Here is a 22,140-nt window from a genome sequence, read left to right on the forward strand (position 1 = left end):
TCCCTCCCTACCCCCCTAACTTCCCAACCCACAGACATAATTGGATGAGTTATTAATCATGCTTGTTGAGTCAGAACGAGTCGGTGGCTTGTAAACATCATTGAGGTTTGGGAGTTTTCTAATGCAGCATAAGAGAGAAATAAATCTCCAGAATACAGGATTAGCATAAATGAACCCTCAGTTGTTCCTCTTTGAAAACTTTAAATGTCATCATTCTGAAACACACACCAACCCCAGCCTCTGTTGGTTCAACATTAAAGGCCAGTGATTCTCCTCAGAAGGAATGCTGACTGGATGGAGAAACAAGGGGCAACTCAAACTGTTCCCGAAGCTGTGTGTGTGTGTGTGTGTGTGTGTGTGTGTGTGTGTGTGTGTGTGTGTGTGTGTGTTGTATCTGAGAGCCGGATAAGGGGGAAGTGTGTTTTAACAGACCCTGCTGTGGGTGCCTGCTGCAGCGGATACGGCGCAGGAGCAGTTCAAAGCGGAGCATAATATCAGCGGGGGGTGGAACTTTATCAACACAGATTGAGTGTCTGAATTCTGTGACTGTGGCTGCCAACAGTTATTTTTATAGATTTCAACTGTAATGCAGTTTGGATCCATCTGACAATCACAACTGATACTAGAAGAAGAACCTGGACCAGCTTTTATATCCTCTTCTATCATCGCATCATAAAGAATGAAATACTTTCACTTGCAAGTTTATTAGACGACACACAGTATAAGGAATGCTGTAGCAAGATATATATATATATATATCCTTCAACACAGTATTTCAGTGGTAACACATACGTACAAATACAGGGTCTAATCTTTAATACAGGATCTTTTCTTCCTCATGTTTTCAGCTCACACACAACAGGCAGGTGGAGCAGGCAGAGGACGACGTGATCTCTGGGCCTCCTCCAAGTTTTTAATGGGGGAGTGGTCCGTTTCTCCTCCACTCCTGCTCTCACAAATCACATACTGTACACACACACACACACACACACACACACACACACATATCCAGCCGTGCAGCTGCACAGCTGTGAGGGTGGGAGGGGCCCTACCCTTTCTGATGAGAGGGAGAGGGAGGCTGGGCTATTGTGATTTAGTAAAGAGGGAATCTCGCTCTCGCAGCCCTCACAGAGCACCGCAGGAAACTTTACGCCATGGCAGCGTGTGTTCACTGAGTGAGTCTCACACCTGACTTTAAGGTCTGCACAGAGATAGGAGTGAGCAGCATGCAGGGCCGGGCAGGCAAAGCCCCCAAGAGGGAGATGGTGATAGAGTCCCCGCAGCAGTACAAGAGCCTGGCTGAGATTGAGGCAGAGGTGGAGGCTGGGTCACAGGTGGCAGCGGTAAGTCTGTGCGGTGCCATCTTCTAAATACAAGTGAATCAAAGCTTTTCTAAATTCCACTCTCACTTTTTTTGGGGAGTTTCTTGCTCAATAGCACAAATGTACTCTGATTGTTTAAACAAGTTTTTTTTTTTTTTTTTTTTAAATCTCTTAGATTCTCTTTCAAGAGAAGCTTTGAAGATTCTTTTTTTTTAAAGAGGGTTGGACGGAAATGGGAAATAGCAGCTTGAGGGTACACCTCTCCAGGGGGTTGGATGTTGATCTTATTTTAGGAAACGGGGCACTTGTGGCTCCCTTTGTTCATTGATCGCTCCCGTGCTCAGAGTCGGGGACTTTGACAGGTTGGCTGCAGATTTGGTGCAGTGATAAAGATTAGAGGTTCACCTCTGGTTCACTGGGGAAGCGCCATATTTTCTTTAAGCATTTCTATAAAGACGCAGGACTGGCATTTAGAAACCAAAGAAAATCCATCTTATAAATCCAAGTTCTCTAGTTAGGCAACAGTATTATTAAACTCTTCATCTTCAGAAGCTTTTATAATAATCTTCACCATCACTCCAATGGCTGTCTAATGTATTCATGAGAGATAATTACCGGCAAGTCACACAGGTCACAGCTGCTTGTTGTTATCTTCTGTCTGAATGGCCAAAATCCAGCTGGAAATTAGAGCGGATGATTTTCTACTTATCAGATGATCCTTTACATTCAAAGGGCTGAGGGATATGCTGGGATATTTTCATTACATCATCAGGAGGACTGGTCGGGACGAATCAAAATACAAATCTATGGTCGGACGTCTGTTTAATTGGCCTCGGATTGTTATGTGTTCGTTGGATCCAGTCCAGGAGGCTAATCCAAATAATCTGGATCACATTCATGGTTAATGGCCACATTCAGGCAGAAGACTGCAACAACTTTATGTACAGAGCAAGTGAAAATGATTTGATCCATTTTATTTTATTTCTATATTTATCATACTTTGGTGATCCCTTAACATCCTGTTACTTCCTGGTTTACCAGCAGGTCAAAATGTTCACATACATACCTGGTGAAATATCTCAGTATCTTCTGTATGGATTCTTACTCATGCTCCTCAGAGGATGAAGTTTGTTGATCCTTACAACAGATATACAACAAATAACATTCCCATCAATGTCAGATATCCAGATTTTGAAGTATTTAAAAACTCAAACTCTGTCTTGGTTCATCTTTAAATAGATCAAAGCTTTGTTTACACATGTGCGTCATATGTGAAGATCTATTTCATAATATTACAATCAGGCTTTCATGCTGGTGGAGTCCCTCGGGTCTTTTCTGTGGAATGTCAGAGCTGATGTCTTCATCGCCGGAGGAGCAGAATCTCTGCAAGATCGTGTCTCAGCTATCTTAACTACTGTCAAGCATTAAAGCTTACAGAGCCGTCTCTGTTGTAAGGATTTACTTTGGAATGAAGTCTCTTGTTTGGACTGTATATCCAGCAGTGGGTGTGATATAAAGAGGTAATGCCCATTCTTGGAAATTCTCAAATATGGAGCGCTGCAAGGACCACTGTTCACAATCTAGTGCCGGTTTTGCATGTGAGCTCATGACACAGTGACTGGTACAGTGACACACACACAAACTCTCGCTCATCCATCCCATGATGCCGCTCTCGTCTGGTGTCTCCTTCCCTCTTAACCCACATTCATCACTGTCTCTGTGCCAGTTCCTGCTGCTGTAGATGTCAGCCAGTTACTCTGTGAAAGGACAATGGCATCTTGTTGTCCAGACAAAATGAACACCCCAGATTTCCCTCTGTAACAACCCATGCAATGACACCCTTATTATTTGTACAGCCATGTGTAAAAAAAATAACTGAAAAACTCCTGCTTTGTTATAAATTACCCATCAACATGTACAGAAAAACAAAGATACAGAAGGTGGACTGATTCTGTCATATGCTCATTTAGGTGAAGCCGAAGATCATAGAGCCTCTGGACTATGAGAATGTGCTTCTGCAGAGGAAGACCCAGATCATCAGCGATGTTCTGCGGGACATGCTGCAGTTTCCCACTGATGACTTCCAGGTAAGACATGGACAGAGTTATTGAGCCCTGTAGGTACATTTTCATTTAGCTTTCCCCCTCATATTTAGGTCAGACTCAGTGGAGGAGCAGTGACCTTGAATCTGGTGTTGATTCAGGCTGTGTCCACACTAATGCAGAGGTTTGAAACCACTGTCTGCTGCACTAAATATTAATACCGCCTCTGATTTAGACACTCTGATTGGCTAGGACAGCACCCCATTGGAGCCAATAGGAATGTCGAATTGAGTGACGCGACTCTAGACGTCACTAGCAATGAGCGCGGATGAGAATCTAACGATAACCGCACAGACAGAAAGCGGCTAGGCGCCAACCCCCCCACCCCCCCAAAAAAACGGTAAGACTATCCAAAACTTTTAATGTCAGTGTAACTACCGAAGTCAGTGACTCACTCGGACAAACATACTTTTTTTTTTAGAAAGCTCCGACTCTGTAGTTTAAGGTGAAAAAAACGGCACGTGACTAGCGCCAACGGTCGCGGAGTAATCTGTTTCACTCGTGTCAAGTGCTAGTAACTGTAGTGCCAATAAGCTAGTTCCTAATTGCTAGTTGCTAATTGATATTTGCTAATTGCTAGGTTATGGCACTAACTGGCAGCAATTTCTTAAAAGCCTTTAATAGCTAAGATATTTCTAAGTTTTAATAGAGCAAGCTAATTTAATAAATCAGTAGTTTAAACTTCAAAGTACTCACTAACGGTCGCTGCATTGTGCTAGTTGCTAATTGCTAGCTGGTGGCATTAACTGGTAGCTTAATGCTAAAAGCCTTTAGTACTAACTTAGGAAGGACTTCACACAAACTATATGATGGATTTAAAAGTAATTGTTGCAACCAAGAGCAGTTCATGGACACACTAGAAAGTCTTTTAGGATTATTTTATGTTCTAGCTTTAGCTGTTTAAGTTCTGCTTCACTGCGCTCAACTAATGTCTTCTACGGAAATCAGGTCCAGTATAGCACAGCTGATCAGCATATAGGCAAATTATGATATCATTTGGAGAACCCATGTATGAAATTGGTTATACATGCACTGAATGTAATCATTGGCTGACAGCCTTACAAACATTTGCACACTCCGTGGATCTGTTGCTTGTGTTCAAAGGAGCTCAGAGACTGTTTCAACATTACATCACCACGGTGCTGAGAATGGGTCTGAGCGGGGTCCACTCCCAGTTTGAGGAAGAAAGTGAAAACATGAAGAGTCTCATGCTCAGATGTTTGTCATTCCTCTTGTGAAATCGCAAGTAATCTAACTTGAAAGGATAAGTCTGGTAAAATACAACATTTTTCTTTTACAAACCCCATGAAAAGACCAAAACCAGCCATTAATTGATCCTACTAACGAGACTTCCTCTCCAAAAACTATTAAAAACACACACTCATTTTGAGTTAATCCCACATTCACTGTCCTGCTTTTGTAAGTACTCACTAGAGCATCAAAAGTGTATTAATGTATTAATCTGCAGCAAAAAATAGTCCCCAAAAATGCACTATTTCCACCTGTTTGAGTAATAAACTAGTGCCCAGCTGTTTTAGGAAATTACTGAGCCTTTTGTAAATGATGTATTTGTGACCTTCCCTTCCTCAGTCCGATTTAGTGCCATATAGAGAATAGTGTTATAGTCATATTTAGGCAACAAAATAAGAGAATAGAATAGTGCACTTGTGACTTGAAGTTCATAGCAACAACAGAGTATGTGGTGGGAAATCTACAACCTACAGTCGGTTTTCAGACCATTTCACAATCAGTAGATGATGAGTGGTTTTCATTACAAGGCCGTCTACAGTGCACAGCCATTAGTAACTGCCCAGGACTCTGTGTATGTGTGTCTGGGTGTGTGTCTGGTCCAACCCAGTCCGTCCATCTGTCTAACCTGCCATATGTTTTACATCACTGGGCTGGACTGAGGAGAAGGAGGGAGGGGGGAACCAGTCAGACATGTGGGTCCAGCATTGTGCACGTGCTGCACAGATTCGCACACATATAGATGCACACGCATGCACACGGTAATGGGGCATGCAGAAGAGAGTGTGGTGTTAGGAGGTAAAATGAGGTGAAGTGTTGAGTTATGGATTATCTTTCCCTTCATGCACTATTGAATTCATGCAGACATATCCTTTGATAGATATTGAATTTAGTGCAGTTTTAATGTAGCTCGTAAACACCCAATTATAAGATTTAAATTTAAAACAGGTCTATTGTGGTCAGGTTAGAATCATCCATCCATCGTCTTCAAAGTTTCAACCCTGCACACATGTAACCCTATGAGCACATAAAACAGTCACTTTCATCTTTCAAAGTAGAAAGACTTCAGAAGACACGTCTATCTCCTCCTGTCCCTCTTTACTCTGCCCACATATCTCCATGTTAGAAAACTGAATCCCTATCCTGCATCATCCTCTCTGCCCTGCAGAACCACCGCCGCTGGGAACAGACTCCTCTGGCCCAGTGGAAGCCGTCAAAGCTCTGGTTTAATGACTGTGAAAGGAATGCTGTTAATTGGCAGCCAGCAGTTCCTGCTCATGGTTTTTTGACAGCTATACACCGTGGTTAAAGTGTCCCCTGAGTGACTGGTCGAACGGACATGCTTTGTGTGTTCAAAATGTGAATTGGTGAGAAAAAGGCTCTAAAACTTGTGCTAGTGCAGCTGAAGTGAAGTGTCCCACTGTGTTATAGTGGGGAATGATAATTGGTCATTCACCCATGAATGAAAATTCTGCCATTATCTAATCACACTTAAGTTTTATGGTCACAGATCACAGGGAAACTTAGCCCCTGCAGTTTAATCTTAGCCTGTCTACATAACACTGAAGTTAAAGCAGTAGCTTGAAATTTTCTGAAATATTCTCTTTCTTGCCTTGAGCTTGATGAGAAGATCAATACTGCTATCATATCTGCATGCTAAATACAGCATGAAGCAAGAGCCAGGATATGATTTACTTAGACTAGAAGCTGGAGACAGGGAAACAGCTTGCTTAGCTCTGTCCAAAGCTAAAAAAATGAGCATCTCTAACTACCAGCATCTCTAAAGCTTACTGATTAATTAACATGTTTAGTTCTCGTGTTTTTTATTTTTTTATTTTGACTTTTGTACAGATTAAATGAACAGGGTTACTTCCAGTATTTATGCTAACCTAGGCTACTCATCCCCTCTTCGTATTTCATCAGAATAGGCTCAGAGCCTCCTCTCTTCTGATTGGCTCACAGACTTGTTGTTACTAAGAGAGATGCCTGAGAGAGGAAATGTAAAAAAAAAAAAAAAAAACTCTGGAAAAGTGTAAAATATGGCACTTTAAGTCTTTTTGTTTCCTTTTCTCAGCTACAACAAAAGCACTAAATGTCAGTTCAGTTTTTCCAAGCAGCCTTTTGTAGCCAAACCACTGCATTATTGGCCTGAATGACCCATTTTTCCCCACTTCAGATGATTTAATATATCATCAGCCCCAGTGATTTATAGTGCTTTTTTATTATAGAACTTTATTTGACCTGTATACAGATTATATAGGACTGATTAAACTGGACTCAGTGTGGGCTACCGGCACGTCTTCGATAGCTACTGCAAGAGTGAACTGGACAAACGAGGGCAGAGGTTCAATAACTGTATATATTTTCCACTGTAAGAATAGGAGACTTATGACAAAACTAGGTCAATGTGCCACTGTGTCCCACTCATCTTTGTGGGTTGAGTAGGAAAGCAGAGCGCTAAGTGGGAGCAATGACGGCTGCAGCGTTCAATAGCTTAGAAGACTTGCCAGCACTCCAGTCTTGATGCCCCGAGGTGCCTTTTGCTTCCCAGTTATGGATCCTCGCTCTCCTTTCTTTGGCTCTATGCGTCTAATAAGGCTAGCAGAGGGGAAGAATGAGGACGGGAATAAGGCTGCAGAAGATTCTCTGCAGTGGTTGTAGACATACCTTTAAGGGCTACTCTGATTTGACCAGACCACTGGTTCATCAACACAATCTTTTGGATCTCTACGTTTACTTCCTCTGCCCAAAAAATAACTTGTCAGTTAACATACTAAATACAATGATGATGAATGAATCTGCTATGTCAGCCTCTTCTGTCAGTCTGTTTTTCATGCCTACTTTCCATCTCTCTCCTCAGATCTCCACCCTGCGGCGCCAGGGCAGGACCCTATTCTCCACTGTGCCAGAGACTGCTGAGAAAGAAGCTGACTCGCTGTTTGTCCAAGAGGTAAAACTAATACATACCTGGAGATAAGCCGGCCTTGTTCATTCTTGATGCGTCTGCCTTGGCCAAAGCCTTAACCTCTCTGCTGTGACCGAAGGCCTGCCCACTTATTTTATTCAGAAACACAGATGCTTTGCCTCTGAAGACCCATTAGATACTGGAGCTCATATGTTCAGCCGTGAAAACAGCCAAAGATTCCTTCTGTTTATGGTATATAGGTAAAGCAGACTGATTAGATTTCAGAGAAAGTAAGTGAAGAAGGGAAATGTTTGTTGACCACTCATGTGGATTAGAGACGAGGGAAAAACCGATACAGTGCATGTCAAAAACGTTGCTGTTAGCCTTTAAGTGAACTTCCATTTGTGTCCTCCACCCTCACACGTTTCCTAACAGTGTATTGGCCGCAGATGAAGATTCACGTCATGTTGTTTCAGAGGAGCTGTGTGCTGGGGCTGGTTGGGGTGCGGCCTGACAGAGCCTGATAGGGGATAGTCCCCCATGGCTTCAGCCAGGAATTACATCATAACGACATCTGGACCAGCAGTGCGTCCTTATAAAGACGGGATGTTCTATCTCAGAATTTATTTTTCCACCTCAAAGTAACCCCTTCCCTCACTCAACGTGTGTATTCTATGAATTCGTAGCAGTTGAATATCGCACACCAAGTGATATAACATTTTGACTTGAAACCTTGTCACTAGATGTTACAAAATCTAATGGTATTTCTCTGAATCACAGCATTATATAGGATTTATTTCTCTATGGGGTGATTCCAGTGTCATGTATGTGATTTTACCCCCCTCTCCACATACAATTACAGCCCCAGTTTTCCCCTGTTCTTCAGCAAACTCCTCTTGTAATTTCGGCGCCTATTCCAGGCAGTGTACTTTTCTATCCAACCTTTCGAGCTAGCAACCTACACACTGAAGATTTGGGTCGTGCAATCACACAGTCGACCAACGTCTTTGCTGTTTCTTGTGGCGTTTTCTTTGTGCGTAATCAGCCATTTCAGTGACAGTTCTTGCCTCTTGACGCGCAAACGTTTCCCCAAAACAAGTTCCCCTCCGACACTGTTTTGCAGGCGCATCCTGGGCTCAGCGCAAACAAGCCGGAGCCTTCCCCTCCTCAATAACGGAACGATAATGGATGTAGCCAGACCATTCTCCAGCGCTGACACAGCTCTGTGGAGAGAGGTCTGGTGAGACGAGGTCCAATCCAGAGAGATGCTCTGCAGTTTAAAAGTGTATCTGCAAGCACTGCAATAAAACATGTCATGCTACAATTGAATCAAGTCACTCATTGGATCTTGAGATGCATAAAGAATGGAAATGGACTGCACTTATATATATATATCTATATATATATATGACACTTGGACAGGAAGAGCCAGGAATTGAACCACGATCTTCCTTTTAGTGGGCGATGACCCGTTCTACCTCCTGAGCACATTTGGTCTTAATCCAGCCTGTTGGAGAAGAAGGTCACATGTTTTATTGTCTGTTACAGAGCAAGCTCCTTTAATTTACCACTTTAGCTAACATGCCATCCAGAAATATGAGTGTTATTATGAGGGAGGAGGGGAAATTTAAAATTTTTCACCCCTCCTTTAATATTAATCTTCTCTCTAGGTTTTTTTCTGTGATAGATTTGTTCCAGGACAACTGGAGAGATTTATATTGTGGTGAATATTTGTGCTTGTTAATGCATTTCAGTGGCTTTAGCACTAAAACGGTGAGGCTACTTTTTAAAGTTGAATCTGCTGAAACTCCTTCAAGTCCAACCAAAAAAAAAAAAAAAAAAAAAAGATCAGAAGCAAATTCCATCCAATAAAATTTCTAGTTTTTGGATGGAAATCAAACACACCACTACTTTTTCCGAGATGACTTTAGAAAACTGAGCCCGTCCGTGTCTGGACCATGTACATAATCACATTTGCTCCTGTTGAAACGACTCCTCACCCCTTCTTCAATTTCTGTCTCTGCAGTGTATCAAAACCTACAAGTCCGACTGGCATGTGGTCAATTACAAGTATGAGGAGTATTCTGGAGACTTCCGTCAGCTCCCAAAGTGAGTGCACAGGAAATGTGTGTGTGTGCGTGCTTAATAATTGAATTAAACAAAACTGACTGTTACTATCTATATAATTAGCTATTTTCTCAAGCAGCTCCTCAATGTTATTGTTTTAAATGACAAGTAAATTCACATAATAGTGTTAATTTAAAAAAATGATGGTTGAAATGTGTTACTTTACAAAGCAACATGCCATTTTGCTGTTTAAGTGTGTAAAGCTTTATACTTATTTTATATTTAACGGTCTGCTGTGTCCACTGCACACTCTACCTCAAATGCACTTCAAAGCCTATTGTAAATCTTGATGTCTGCCCTTTGTGTACAGCCAACGTGAATGTTTTAGCCAGAACCCTAGAAACACGGAAACCTGTGTCTCGGAGTCTCCGAGCTCGTCCACAACAACAATAGAAAGCTTCCTATGTTTTTCTACCAAGGATAAGCAGGGCTATTCTGGGACTGCTGCTGATAGATATCACTATAACATAAAGGAAATCCTACAATGCATTATTTGTCCTAAGGTTGAGCCAAATTCCTTCAGGACAGGAATGTGCTTTACAGATGTTGTGTGTCATGTTTAAAACATTGTAGAGTAGAAACTAGAGGAGCCCTGGCCTTGGCCTCGACACTGCTTACGCTAGTCATTCCCCAGAGCAAACCGGGTTCTTGTAAAAGTCAAAGGGCAAACTGTCCGTCTGGGGTTTGAGCTGCTCACAGGAGAAGCAGCTGCTGTGTTTCAGCCAAATCCTAAAGTTAGAAACATTCCTGAGTAGTCTTGAAATAAAGTAAAACAAACTTATTTTGAATTCTCAAACATCAGAATATTTCTTAGAGCCACACAGTCGAGAATTTGGTTTATAGTTTTTAACCCTTTTTTTAATCCTTTCTTAGCTTTGAGACACGTGATCAAATCTGCCCTTTTAAAAATGTACCATGGCCAAGATCTGTGTGAATCTGTCCGACACAGAGGCAGAAATCCTGATTGTTTGAGTGCATTTTCTCTGCCAGATGATCTCTAGACCTGAGAAGCTTGATCATATTATTTCTATCCCGATATTTTTGCATTGGTTACCAATATCACATCCTCCCTCTGACTTTTCCAAGGATAGAGCCTTGTACCACCTTTGTACTGTTATGTATATCGTAAGTGATAAAAATGGATTTGATCAAATTGGTATTGGGTACATACAGTATGTGTTCTTGTTTATGTTTTGTTGTTGTGACCTATATTCTACCTTTCCTCTCAGTAAGGTGTTACGACCTGAGAAACTGGCGGCTCACCTGTTTGAGGTGGATGAAGACGTGGAAAAAGATGAGGTACAGCCACTAATCGCAAACTTTCCCTCCTCATTCCTTCATTCAGGAAACACTGTTTGTCCTCTCACAGTTCTGACTTATCCGAACATCTGAAGCACATTTTACCTTCTTATTCTTATATTACTCTCTTGATAATGTGCCTTTAAAAATAACAGTGAGATCCTGCGCCACTGACTGAAGACCAGGTTTTTGTTGGTCAGCCGCTTTCCGCTGCCTCAAGGTGGAACTGCGTTTAAACCAGCAAAGACAGTTGTGTTTCGCTTTTTTTTTATTAACAATGACCTTACAAGGGCAATAAGTTCAACCTTTCTCTAGGCCTCACTGAACAACACAAGAAAAACTATTCTTTTAATTTATTACCCAACATAATTTCACTCCTCTTTTACAAGCCAACCTCTGGCTGTTCATGACATTTGTAGCATTTTAAACGGACATCCCTTCCCGATCATTACCTCGCTCTGGGCATTGATTTAACTGAAGGTCAGTGACCTTTAGTGGACACATCGTCATGGCTGAGATCACCTGGGATTAGAGAAGTGCAGTGTTGATCTTAATGAAGAGGATTCTTCTCAGGACTGAATAGACAGTCGATGCAGGATTCTCCTCCAAAGTAAAATGTGTAAATTAACGTGTGTGTGGGAGTGTGTATATGTTTTGACCTAATGATATACAGTATATACTCTAGATATAAATGTTTTGTTCATGAAAAGGCTGAAGTTATGCGTTAATGTGTGTCCTCTGCTCCCCACCCCTGCAGGACACGGCCTCCCTCGGATCTCAGAAGGGAGGAGTGTCCAAACATGGATGGCTGTACAAAGGCAACATGAACAGTGCGATCAGTGTTACTATGCGGGTGAGTACAGAGGAGTGAAAGTTTTACTTGTGATTAAATGAACCTACTCCCTCATTCTTTTCTGCTTTGACACTAAAAGCAACACGGATCCCTTTTAATGTTTAATGTTGACTGTTTTTAAGCCACTGTGGCAACTGTGTCTTTTCTCTGTAAAAACTTCCTTCTCTTCCTCAACAACAGTATGACTTAAAATCATAAGCTGGAATTCATTATTAATAATAACAATGTTCTGTTAACTCGTGAGACAAAACACACACATTTCAGAATATAAAAAACACAAACACACTGCAAATACTGTTTTAGGTTGTATTGTGAGCATTTGCAGCACGTGTGGTGTTAAATTGTTGAAGACGTTTTCTGAATTTGTTTGTGTTTTGTCTATTTGCTCATATTTTCTTTTATAAGTTGCAGTGTGTTGAGCTCTCAGGGCCACCGTACTTTTCAGAGCTCGACATGATTTGACTGAATGTGCAACTGATCATTTACTTAACTCATCAAATGAAGTTATTTAGAAACATTAGCAGAATTATTTTTAATGATTTCAGGAAACCCACTGTATGATATGACATATGCTTTGATGAAGAGCCCCTTTAAGTTAATAAAATGTTATGATTAAACAAACAACAAGCTAGCTGTAGCTGAGTAAAGTCAAATTTACAGAGTAAGTTGATTGTGTTATTTCGAGAGCAAAGCTCAGCTGATCAGTAGCAGCTCATTACAGCATTGTCTTTCTCCCTTTGAACATGAGGAAATCAAATCAGCCTTTACTAAAGGGAGCCCGTAACTTGACATAGTTTTTAATTTCACCCTTGAGCTTTCCCATGCCCCATCCCCACCTCCACGGTATTTTTAGAGAGGAAGAAGCAGTTTGCAATGTTAACGTTTAACTCTATTTTCATCCTCTAGTCCTTCAAGAGAAGGTACTTCCATCTGGCTCAGCTTGGAGATGGGTCTTACAACCTCAACTTCTACAAAGACGAGAACACCTCCAAAGAACCCAAAGGAACCATCTTCCTTGACTCATGCATGGGGGTTGTTCAGGTACTAGGGCCCTTTGAAACCATACAACAGACTAAAAGTGAGTTTAGAAATATTAATTTAATTTAGTATTTGTGGGTTTTGTTATCTTTAGAACAGCAAAGTGCGTCGGTTCGCCTTTGAGCTCAAGATGCAGGATAAGAGCACGTTCCTGCTGGCTGCCGACAGTGAAGCAGAGATGGAGGAGTGGATCACCACCCTCAACAAGATCCTCCACAGCAGCTTTGAACAGGCCATGCAGGAGAAGAGGAATGGAGACCTGCATGATGGTGTGTTTTTGTGCATTTTTCCTATATCCAGCTTCCTTATGCAACTTGCTCATTCCCGACATACAACTTCATTATCAATAATTCTCCTTCCCTTTTCATGGAGGTGGAGAAACCAACACGTCATTATGTTTTCATATAATTGCTTAAGCACAGGGCTCATGTTGATCTCTCCAACAGATGAGGAACATGGAAAAACAGACCTCTCCTCCGGAAGTTTTCAAGACAGCTTTCAGGTGGGTTGTTTTTTCCATCTACAACAACATGTTAAAACGATGTTCAGCACCTGCAGCTCAACCTTTATGCATCAGTTTGCTGAGGAGCTGCTTTGGATATCCAGATGTGCAAACTGTAACTGGAGGTTTGCTTCTAGTGGCATAGCTAAACAGATGTATTTTCTGCAACCAGCTTCCCACATTTTCCTGTTGTTGCTAACCAAGCAAACATCTGGTATACTGTGTATGGTCTCCAAATGTAGAGGCCAGATGAGGCCAGCATCGGTGCTGAACATCAGTGGAACATGGCAGTCTGAAAACAAACACTTAAAGATGTAGTTTGTATTTAAGTCTTAAAGCAAAAATGTTTTATATCAACACAGGACCACAGCTGTTTTCAGAAAGAAATCTCAGATTAATGAATATAAATACAGTCCATATATTTATTGTGCAGCAATAAAACTATTTTCTTACAAACTCAACCTTTCAAATGTGACCTTCTAACTTTTTCAAATAAACATCTTCCCACAAGACAAACTGTTCAACTTAATTTGTGTGAAAAAGTTTGAGAACCTGGTTTAAAGTAAACGAAATCCTTGTGAGAAAAATACAGAGGAGGAGAGATGTGAAGATAACGGGAGCAGACTTGGACTTCACAAAGACAAAAGTGGATTTGAATTAACGTTGTTTTGTCCTTGGGGTACATTGTTCATAAGCTTCTCTTTTGAATGATAAATCACAATGATTTTGAACTACAGTTTTTGCTTTGTTTTTCACAGACTGCCAGAGACATTGAGTCCAAAATGCGAAGTGAAGCTCGGCTGAAACTGTTCACATTGGACCCTTACACACAGGTGACGAAGATAATACCTACCCACAGAGTCCTGTGCAGTCTGTATGAGTGTTTGAATTCTCACTAGCACAGATGTCAGTTTGCGCTCCTGCTGTTTATTGATTTCAATACAGATTGAAGCCCTCTGACAACATCTCCTGTTTCTGCAGAAACTGGACTTCTCCGGCATCGAGCCGGACGTGCGGCAGTTTGAAGAGAAGTTTGGGAAGAGAGTCCTGGTCAGCTGTAACGACCTGTCTTTCAACCTGCAGGGCTGTGTTGCAGAGAATGAAGAAGGGCCGACAACTAATGTATGTTTCAGTGAAAACCCACCAGTCAAATAGAGTCGACGGTGTTTTTCTATCTATTTTTATCTATTTTTGATGCACAAGTGATTCCAGATTAATTTCAGGAAATGTCCTTTAGCAAACGAGGGCGAGGTCTAAATCAGTTAAGAAGATCACAGACAGGTCAGATGGGCCACTTGGCTCTCCGCCGTCAAAACGGGTGTTGTTGGCAAAGGGTACCATGCTACCATAGCAACCAGCCTGGGCCTCCCACCATGCATTAGCATCAATCTGAGGCTGGTTTCCTGCTGTCGCTCTCCAACGAGTCCTCCTCTACTCTCAGCGCTCAGCTGGGAGACCACAGCTATTAGCTCTGCTACACTCTCACACTCACTCACAAGTGGGTTTAATGTGTAATGGACACGCACGGTGGAAAGAGTGAATGGGAGGATGAATGGCACATTTTCACTTGATGGAAAATGAGAAGCGCATTAGGAAGGATCAGTTTAAACCGAACTGTTTCTGTTTGCCTCTCGTCCTCCACCACAAAAATATGTTCCCTCCTCTTCTCTTTCATCAAAGGTGGAGCCTTTCTATGTGGTTCTGTCCCTCTTCGACGTCCAGAACAGTAGAAAGATCTCAGCCGACTTCCACGTGGATCTCAATCATCCTTTGGTCCGACAAATGACGTCAGGCTCTGGTAGCGGGCAGGAGCTGCAAATCAACGGCAGCAGAGATGACGGTCTCCTGGGAGGCTGCAGGCTGGCCAGTGGGCTCCCAGAGGGGGCTCTCGATTACCCCAGACAGGGGGTGTTCTCAGTCACATGCCCCCATCCAGACATCTTCCTAGTGGCCAGGGTTGAGAAGGTCCTGCAGGGAGGGATTACTCACTGCACTGAACCCTATATGAAGAGCTCAGACTCTGCGAAGGTATGCACATTTACAGAGATGTATCTCAGTAACAGTCGTCCTCTTGTTTGATTAATTAGTAAAATGAATCTCCTGTTTTCTTTTGCAGATGGCTCAGAAGGTGCTGAAGAATGCAAAGACAGCCTGCAGCAGACTGGGACAGTACAGGATGCCCTTCGCTTGGGCTGCAAGGTATAAAAAACCATCGTGCATTTCTGTAGTCTTCAGTCTTTGAAGGAGTAGTCTGGTGCAAGTTTTTAAACCACTAATGTAGACTAAAAATTTGCTCTTTCTCCAGTGCATGAAATGTATTATTTTCTGTCTCTGCAGGCCTGTGTTCAAAGATGCGTCAGGAACTTTGGACAAAAGTGCTCGCTTCTCAGCTCTTTACAGACAGGACAGCAGCAAGCTGTCAGATGAGGACATGTTCAAACTGCTCACTGACTTCAGAAAGTGCGTTTTTTTTCCTTCTCTTGTTCCCTGTTTTTAAGATACCACTATAACTTGTTTTTAATACATTTTTATAATCGCTTGTTTTCGTCTCTGTTTTCCCAACAGACCAGAGAAAATGGCCAAACTCCCTGTGCTCTTAGGGAACTTAGATGTAACTATTGACAGTGTGGCTCCGGATGTAACAAGTAAACCCTTCTAAATATTTACAAAATCACGTTGAGCCATCTATTTATAATCATAAGACTTTAAGCTTGAACTCCGTAACTCCTCCCATTTCCTGCTTGCAGACTGTGTCACTTCCTCCTATATCCCTGTGAGGAACTTTGAAGGCAACGGGCCAGGCAGCGCTCTCCTGGAGGTGGAGGAGTTCGTACCCTGCATTGCTAAGTGCTCACAGCCATTCACCATCTATAAAAACCACCTCTATGTCTACCCCAAACTCCTCAAGTACGATGGGCAGAAATCCTTTGCTAAGGTACATAGAGCAAGGATCCGTAGCATATAACGCTAACGGCAACAGAATGCCGTACTCTATTTGGAAAGTAATGCTTTTGTTTGGCAGACATTCTCTTATCATTTTGTGGGACAACTGGCAACCGCCTCAAGCTCCTTCAGCCAAGCAGCAGAGCTGGATAGAATTATCCTTGTGCAGCAGCAGCAGCAGCAGCTTCTGATTAATATATTAATAGTGGGATGTTATTTTCCTGAGGTCAGCTCCATATAGGAACCCAGCCTGCCTTCCCTCCCTCATTTGTCTTTCTGCACTCTTTTATTTTAACGAGAGCTGGCAATCCTCAGCCTGAAATATTTTCCTGAAACTAACAGACACCTGAAATAGACGCACAGAGGCACAGTTGTGAAGGTGTCTGGCATGAAATTGATTCTAGGTCATGGAACTAATTCTTGCTTTTCCATTATAATCTTGCCTCTTTTTTTTTTTTTTTTTTTTTTTTTTTCTTCACCACTTTTCGTCTCCTCTCTTCAGGCGAGGAACATCGCTGTGTGCATTGAATTCAAGGACTCTGATGAGGATGAAGCTCAGCCACTGAAGGTGCAGTAACATATCATGTATACTGCAGAAGTTCAAATGACAGAATTCAAACCAACAGAGGTGTTGACTCGAGTCGCATGTGACTCTGATTAGTTTAGGACTTGGAACACATTGGTCTTGACTTTTGATTTGTTGGTCTTCACATGGGAATTTTGACTTGGGACTCTTGGGTCTTTACTTTGGGACTTTACTTGACTTTTGACTTGCTGTTTTTTTGACTTGGGACTCGTTGGTTGCAGGATTTGACATGGACAGACGTTACACCTCTGCAAACCAACAACTACAACCTCATTCATTAACGTTGTGATGTTACATGTAGAAAGACGCACTCATCTTTCTCTCGTGTTTGATTACCTCCTGCAGTGCATCTACGGTCGTCCAGGAGCTCCTCTATTCACTAAGCAGGCGTATGCAGCCATCCTGCACCACCAGCAGAACCCCGAGTTCTACGATGAGGTGATATCCATGTTCATGCTCCTCATATTAGCATAGTGGATATTGGAATCTTTCTTATTCGCAGCTGATTTAATTGCTAAAAAAACACCAGTAGAGAGACATATGGCATATGCTCACAGTGTTTTGAAGTATGTAGGTACCTGTCACTCCTTCTCACACTGTTTGAATCTTCACCGGAAATACTCTACAGGCATTTCTCACTTTCATTTTCCCGAACAAAGCCTCCTCTGAATTAGGGAACCAACCCCAGGAATCTGTGTGTTTTTCTCGCCTCCAGATAAAGATAGAGCTGCCGACCCAGCTGCACGAGAAGCATCACCTCCTCTTCACCTTCTATCACGTTAGCTGTGACAGCAACAGCAAGAAGAAAGACCAAGTGGAGACTCCAGGTGGGAGCTTTCACTCATCGCTTCTCCCACAGAATGGAAACAAGAGCAGGGATTTAATATGTCTGACAATATAACCAGTTAATGTTTGATACAGGCAGACTTTACACAGTAGGTGGAGTTATTTGAAATTCCGATTGTCACGCTGCTGCAACCACTGCTTTACAAACAAGTGACTGTACCTGCTCTTCACCCACAGTGGGTTCAGCCTGGCTGCCTCTGCTGAGGGATGGCAGAGTCATCATGAATGAACAGCAGCTGTCTGTGGCTGCCAATCTACCCGCCGGGTACCTGGGCTCCCAGGATGGTGTCACCAAGGTGGGAAGAAAAGATGATTATTATTACTTTTTTAAAGCTTTGCACTAAAGGTGAACCCAAATCCTGCTGAGCTTCCAGAACCACGTTGGAACAAGTTTTTGCAAGTCATTGTTTGTTTGCTGCATTAAGGATGTAAGAGCTTTAGACCTGAGTTGTTTTGTAGCACAAAGTATTTTCACATATTGCTCCAAAACAATTTAGATTCAGTTAGTGGTTAATGGATAAACATCTAATTAACTATAAAAGGACTGGGGCCTTATAGAGATCCAAAAGGCTTGCACATAAAATGCTTGCAAATCTGATCAGTATTAAAATGTGATCCATTAAAGCCAACAATCAATAGCATTTTACCACTATGGCTAATGCGTTTAATGTAAATGTAATTAAAACTGTATAATGTATGTGGCTTTTGTGCATGATGCTCTTAAATTCAACTGCATGTGTAAAAGGCAGAAAAGAAAAAAAAAAAACCCCACAACCATTTTGTGTCTGTGGTTTCACTGTTTAAATAATTCAAGATTTCTACAATCTTTGTTCTACAGTCTTTGTAACATCTACTTAGTCAGTCGGAGGGAAACTGGATTTCTGTCTGCGTACATGTGTTTCCTTAAGGGCCTTAAAAGACTAATCTTTGATTTGTAAAAGGAAGTTTCCTTTGTTTGAACTATCCATAATTTCAACACTGTGCAGTTCTGAGGGTAGATTAACACTGACTGGCCTCATACAGTTTTAATTCTAAATGAAACAAAAACAAAAAAACTGTCAAAACCAGGATGCTTCTAATTTGCTTTCCCAAGAAATCACTGTTTTTCTGCTTCATTCTCCAGTGCTAGTGCACTTGTGTCTTGTTTAATTTGTGCCTTTTGTTTCATAAGAATCCAGTTATAAAAAGCTTTATTGTGTCTATTATACAGTACACTTCAGCCATGTACCGAATCAGCATGTTCTCCTAGAGTACAAAGATTATAGATAGTGAAATAATTTAAACATTTAATGTATGATCATGTTGTATATGCATTGGCACAGTGCAGTTTTTATTCAGTATCCAGTTCAGTAATTATTGCCCACTTGTTATCGCAGCACTCAGCCTCAGAGATCAAATGGGTCGATGGAGGAAAACCCTTATTCAAAGTCTCAACTCATCTTGTTTCCACGGTTTACACTCAGGTATTCACACACACACACACACACACACACACACACACACACACACTCATTTGATTACAGTCTGTTCATTGATCTCCGGATGAAAAGTGAAATATACATTAGAATAACTTGTTTCCTTTAGGACCAGCACTTGCACAACTTCTTCCACCACTGTCAAAACATGGAGATGTCAGAACAAGCATCAGAGGGGGAGCTGGTGAAATACCTGAAGGTCTGCACAGCTCCGTTTATTTCCAGCGCCCTCAGGGAAAACACACCCCATCATTCATGCCCCATCAAATACAGTCTTTTCACCTCACATTGAAGGGAACACGAAAAAGCCACATTCAACATGTTTTTGTCTTTTCTGATTTCCTTTCTAGAGTCTCCATGCAATGGAGGGTCACGTGATGGTCAACTTCCTGCCCACCGTCCTCAACCAGCTGTTCTGTGTCCTGACCAGAGCCACGCATGAGGATGTGGCTGTCAACGTGACCAGGCAAGACACACGCACACACATGTATGAAATGTTACATGTGATGAACGTTTATCTGGTTCTTATTCCAAAGCAGCATATTCCCCTGATTTTCTTCAATAGCCTGAATCACCTGTAGCTCACACACTCCATGTGTGTGTCTTATATCTCATTGTGTGTGGTACCAGTCTTTGAAGGTGAGTGCACAGGTGTCAGGGCCTTAAATGTATTAAAGGTTCTGTCTGTATTTGGTTTGTTCCCTGTAGGAAGCGTCACATCCTCCTTTCTTATTCTATGACTTTTTCATATTATTATCTCTCTGTCTTTCTTCCTCCTCAGGGTGATGGTTCATGTTGTGGCTCAGTGTCATGAAGAGGGACTTGAGCATTACCTGAGGTCTTATGTCAAGGTGCGGTCCTTCTCTATTATATTTATTCATATGCAGACAGTGTTTCTGTAGAAATGAAGATGTAATAACCAGATTTATTTTCTCTCCCTCTTTATTCTCAGTTTGTGTTTAAGCCAGAACCTTATTCCTCCACCAATGTAAAAACAGTCCACGAGGAGCTGGCCAAAGCCATGACAGCCATACTCAAGCCATCTACTGACTTCCTGACTAGCAACAAGCTGCTAAAGGTAAATTCATTCATCGCTACAGTCACAGGGTGAAAGTTTTCAGGCTTTTATTTCTTTTTATTTTAGGCAGATTATCCTTTGTGCCCAACAACCACTTCTACACAGATGAACCAGAATTAAAACATGTCGAAACATCAATAATAATAATAAAACAGATGAGACATTTTGGACATTTTTTCTTATTTCTCTATTTGCATAATTAAAAAGACACACATGGAATAGCAAAGATAAATAACATCCAGCACAGGGATTAGCAGAAAACCCAAATTAGCTTATTTGAAGCCTCCACCTAATTAAGATTAATTAAAAATGATTAATTTTAGAGAACACAAGGATTGACAATAGAAGATAATATGACTTCCTACAGGTGATCAAACAAATAGAAGCAAAAAATATTGAGTGAAAACAACAAGAAAATCTAAATTAACACAAGAAAATATGAATAGAAACATGAAACATGACTTTAAAAATACTGCACAACACAGTCTCTACAAATAATAATAATGATAATAATTATTATCATTATTATTATTATTATTATTATTACTACATATTATTACAAAATATGCAGTTACTGCTTTTTGCCTTTGTGTGGCAGTATTGCTCTTTGTTCAATATTTGTTTTCTCACTTCAAATGAAGTTTTACATATTCCGAAAAAATGTCTGCTGAGCACAAAAATAGAAGCTTAAGTGATTTTTCTTTTTGGACATCTTGTGTTTGAACCTTTACACATATTGTATGGTAGTTTTCCTTGCGCTGACTTTGTTTGTTTGTGTCGCAGCACTCGTGGTTCTTCTTTGAAGCTCTGGTGAAATCAGTGGCGCATTATCTCATGGAGAGTGGAAAGGTCAAGGTCGGTCTTGTTTTAAGTCTCCTTTTCTTTTCTTTAACCCCTTTCCTCCAAGACTAAATCATCTTTCCTCCTCTGTATCCTTTTTGTTGTCCAGCTGTCCAGGAACCAGCGTTTTTCTGCATCGTTCTACCACTCAGTGGAGACTCTGGTCAATATGCTGATGCCGCACATCACCCAGAAATACAAGGACAACCTGGACGCAGCTCATAATGCCAACCACAGCCTGGCAGTGTTCATCAAGGTTGGCACTCCTACCTGCGCCTGCAATGCAGCATTGTGATTTAATATGTTAATGAGCTCGGAAAATTCAGTTTAGGCTGTACTGTGGAGTTGTGTCTAAATCATCCTCACTCCCATTTTACTGTATTTGTTCCCCTTTCACTCAGCGCTGCTTCACCTTCATGGACAGAGGCTTCGTCTTCAAGCAGATCAACAACTACATGAACTGCTTTATGCCTGGAGACCCAAAGGTTAAAAGGATCAGCCGCTGCCTCTTCTTTAATGGTTTTAATCCAAGTTATTCATCATTATATAAAGCTACTTTCTCTTGTGTTCCTACCAGACTTTGTATGAGTTCAAGTTTGAGTTCCTGCGGGTTGTTTGCAGCCACGAGCATTATGTTCCTCTTAATCTGCCCATGCCCTTTGGAAAAGGCAGAATACAGAGGTTCCAAGGTAAGTGCCACTGATATCACGCTTGTTCTCTGCATCCTGTTCTGTGCAACAGCTTCATGTCTGTAATTTGAAAGGGATTTCTGTTGATTGACGCTTGCTGCAGATCTCCAGCTGGACTATTCTCTGACCGATGATTTCTGTCGGAACCACTTCCTGGTGGGGCTGCTGCTGAGGGAGGTGGGCGGGGCTCTTCAGGAGTTCCGGGAGATCCGTCAGATCGCCATCCAGGTGCTCAAGGGACTGATGATCAAACACACATTCGACGACCGCTATGCTGCGAAAGTGAG

At 41.7% G+C, this 22,140-nt stretch overlaps 1 protein-coding gene across 2 annotated transcripts in view; it reads left to right on the forward strand.

Annotated features, from left to right (window-relative positions):
• The window catches only part of LOC111672371 (dedicator of cytokinesis protein 9-like), a 48,369-nt gene that overhangs the window by 12,557 nt on the left and 13,672 nt on the right, over positions 1-22,140 (forward strand). The window contains exons 1-30 of one of the 2 annotated variants that reach the window (XM_087180290.1): positions 1,132-1,343; positions 3,293-3,409; positions 7,533-7,622; positions 9,604-9,686; positions 10,934-11,003; positions 11,761-11,856; positions 12,763-12,897; positions 12,989-13,163; positions 13,341-13,396; positions 14,155-14,229; positions 14,378-14,518; positions 15,077-15,424; positions 15,513-15,595; positions 15,734-15,856; positions 15,962-16,041; positions 16,144-16,331; positions 16,842-16,907; positions 17,271-17,363; positions 17,641-17,752; positions 17,949-18,067; positions 19,148-19,234; positions 19,356-19,445; positions 19,597-19,712; positions 20,028-20,097; positions 20,199-20,324; positions 21,108-21,179; positions 21,274-21,420; positions 21,566-21,649; positions 21,742-21,853; positions 21,957-22,135. In XM_087180290.1, the coding sequence (XP_087036416.1) occupies positions 1,227-1,343; positions 3,293-3,409; positions 7,533-7,622; positions 9,604-9,686; positions 10,934-11,003; positions 11,761-11,856; positions 12,763-12,897; positions 12,989-13,163; positions 13,341-13,396; positions 14,155-14,229; positions 14,378-14,518; positions 15,077-15,424; positions 15,513-15,595; positions 15,734-15,856; positions 15,962-16,041; positions 16,144-16,331; positions 16,842-16,907; positions 17,271-17,363; positions 17,641-17,752; positions 17,949-18,067; positions 19,148-19,234; positions 19,356-19,445; positions 19,597-19,712; positions 20,028-20,097; positions 20,199-20,324; positions 21,108-21,179; positions 21,274-21,420; positions 21,566-21,649; positions 21,742-21,853; positions 21,957-22,135 (3,450 nt within the window). In that variant the 5' untranslated portion in view covers positions 1,132-1,226. Of the gene's footprint in view, positions 1-1,131; positions 1,344-3,292; positions 3,410-7,532; positions 7,623-9,603; positions 9,687-10,933; positions 11,004-11,760; positions 11,857-12,762; positions 12,898-12,988; positions 13,164-13,340; positions 13,397-14,154; positions 14,230-14,377; positions 14,519-15,076; positions 15,425-15,512; positions 15,596-15,733; positions 15,857-15,961; positions 16,042-16,143; positions 16,332-16,841; positions 16,908-17,270; positions 17,364-17,640; positions 17,753-17,948; positions 18,068-19,147; positions 19,235-19,355; positions 19,446-19,596; positions 19,713-20,027; positions 20,098-20,198; positions 20,325-21,107; positions 21,180-21,273; positions 21,421-21,565; positions 21,650-21,741; positions 21,854-21,956; positions 22,136-22,140 lie in introns of those variants that run through there. The other variant, XM_087180291.1, reaches the window with a different exon arrangement.

This window comes from Seriola lalandi, unplaced genomic scaffold (assembly GCF_002814215.2).
Source record: "Seriola lalandi dorsalis isolate HSWRI2012SDOR001 ecotype SW California unplaced genomic scaffold, Sedor1 jcf7180002054899, whole genome shotgun sequence".
Lineage (NCBI taxonomy): Eukaryota > Metazoa > Chordata > Actinopteri > Carangiformes > Carangidae > Seriola > Seriola lalandi.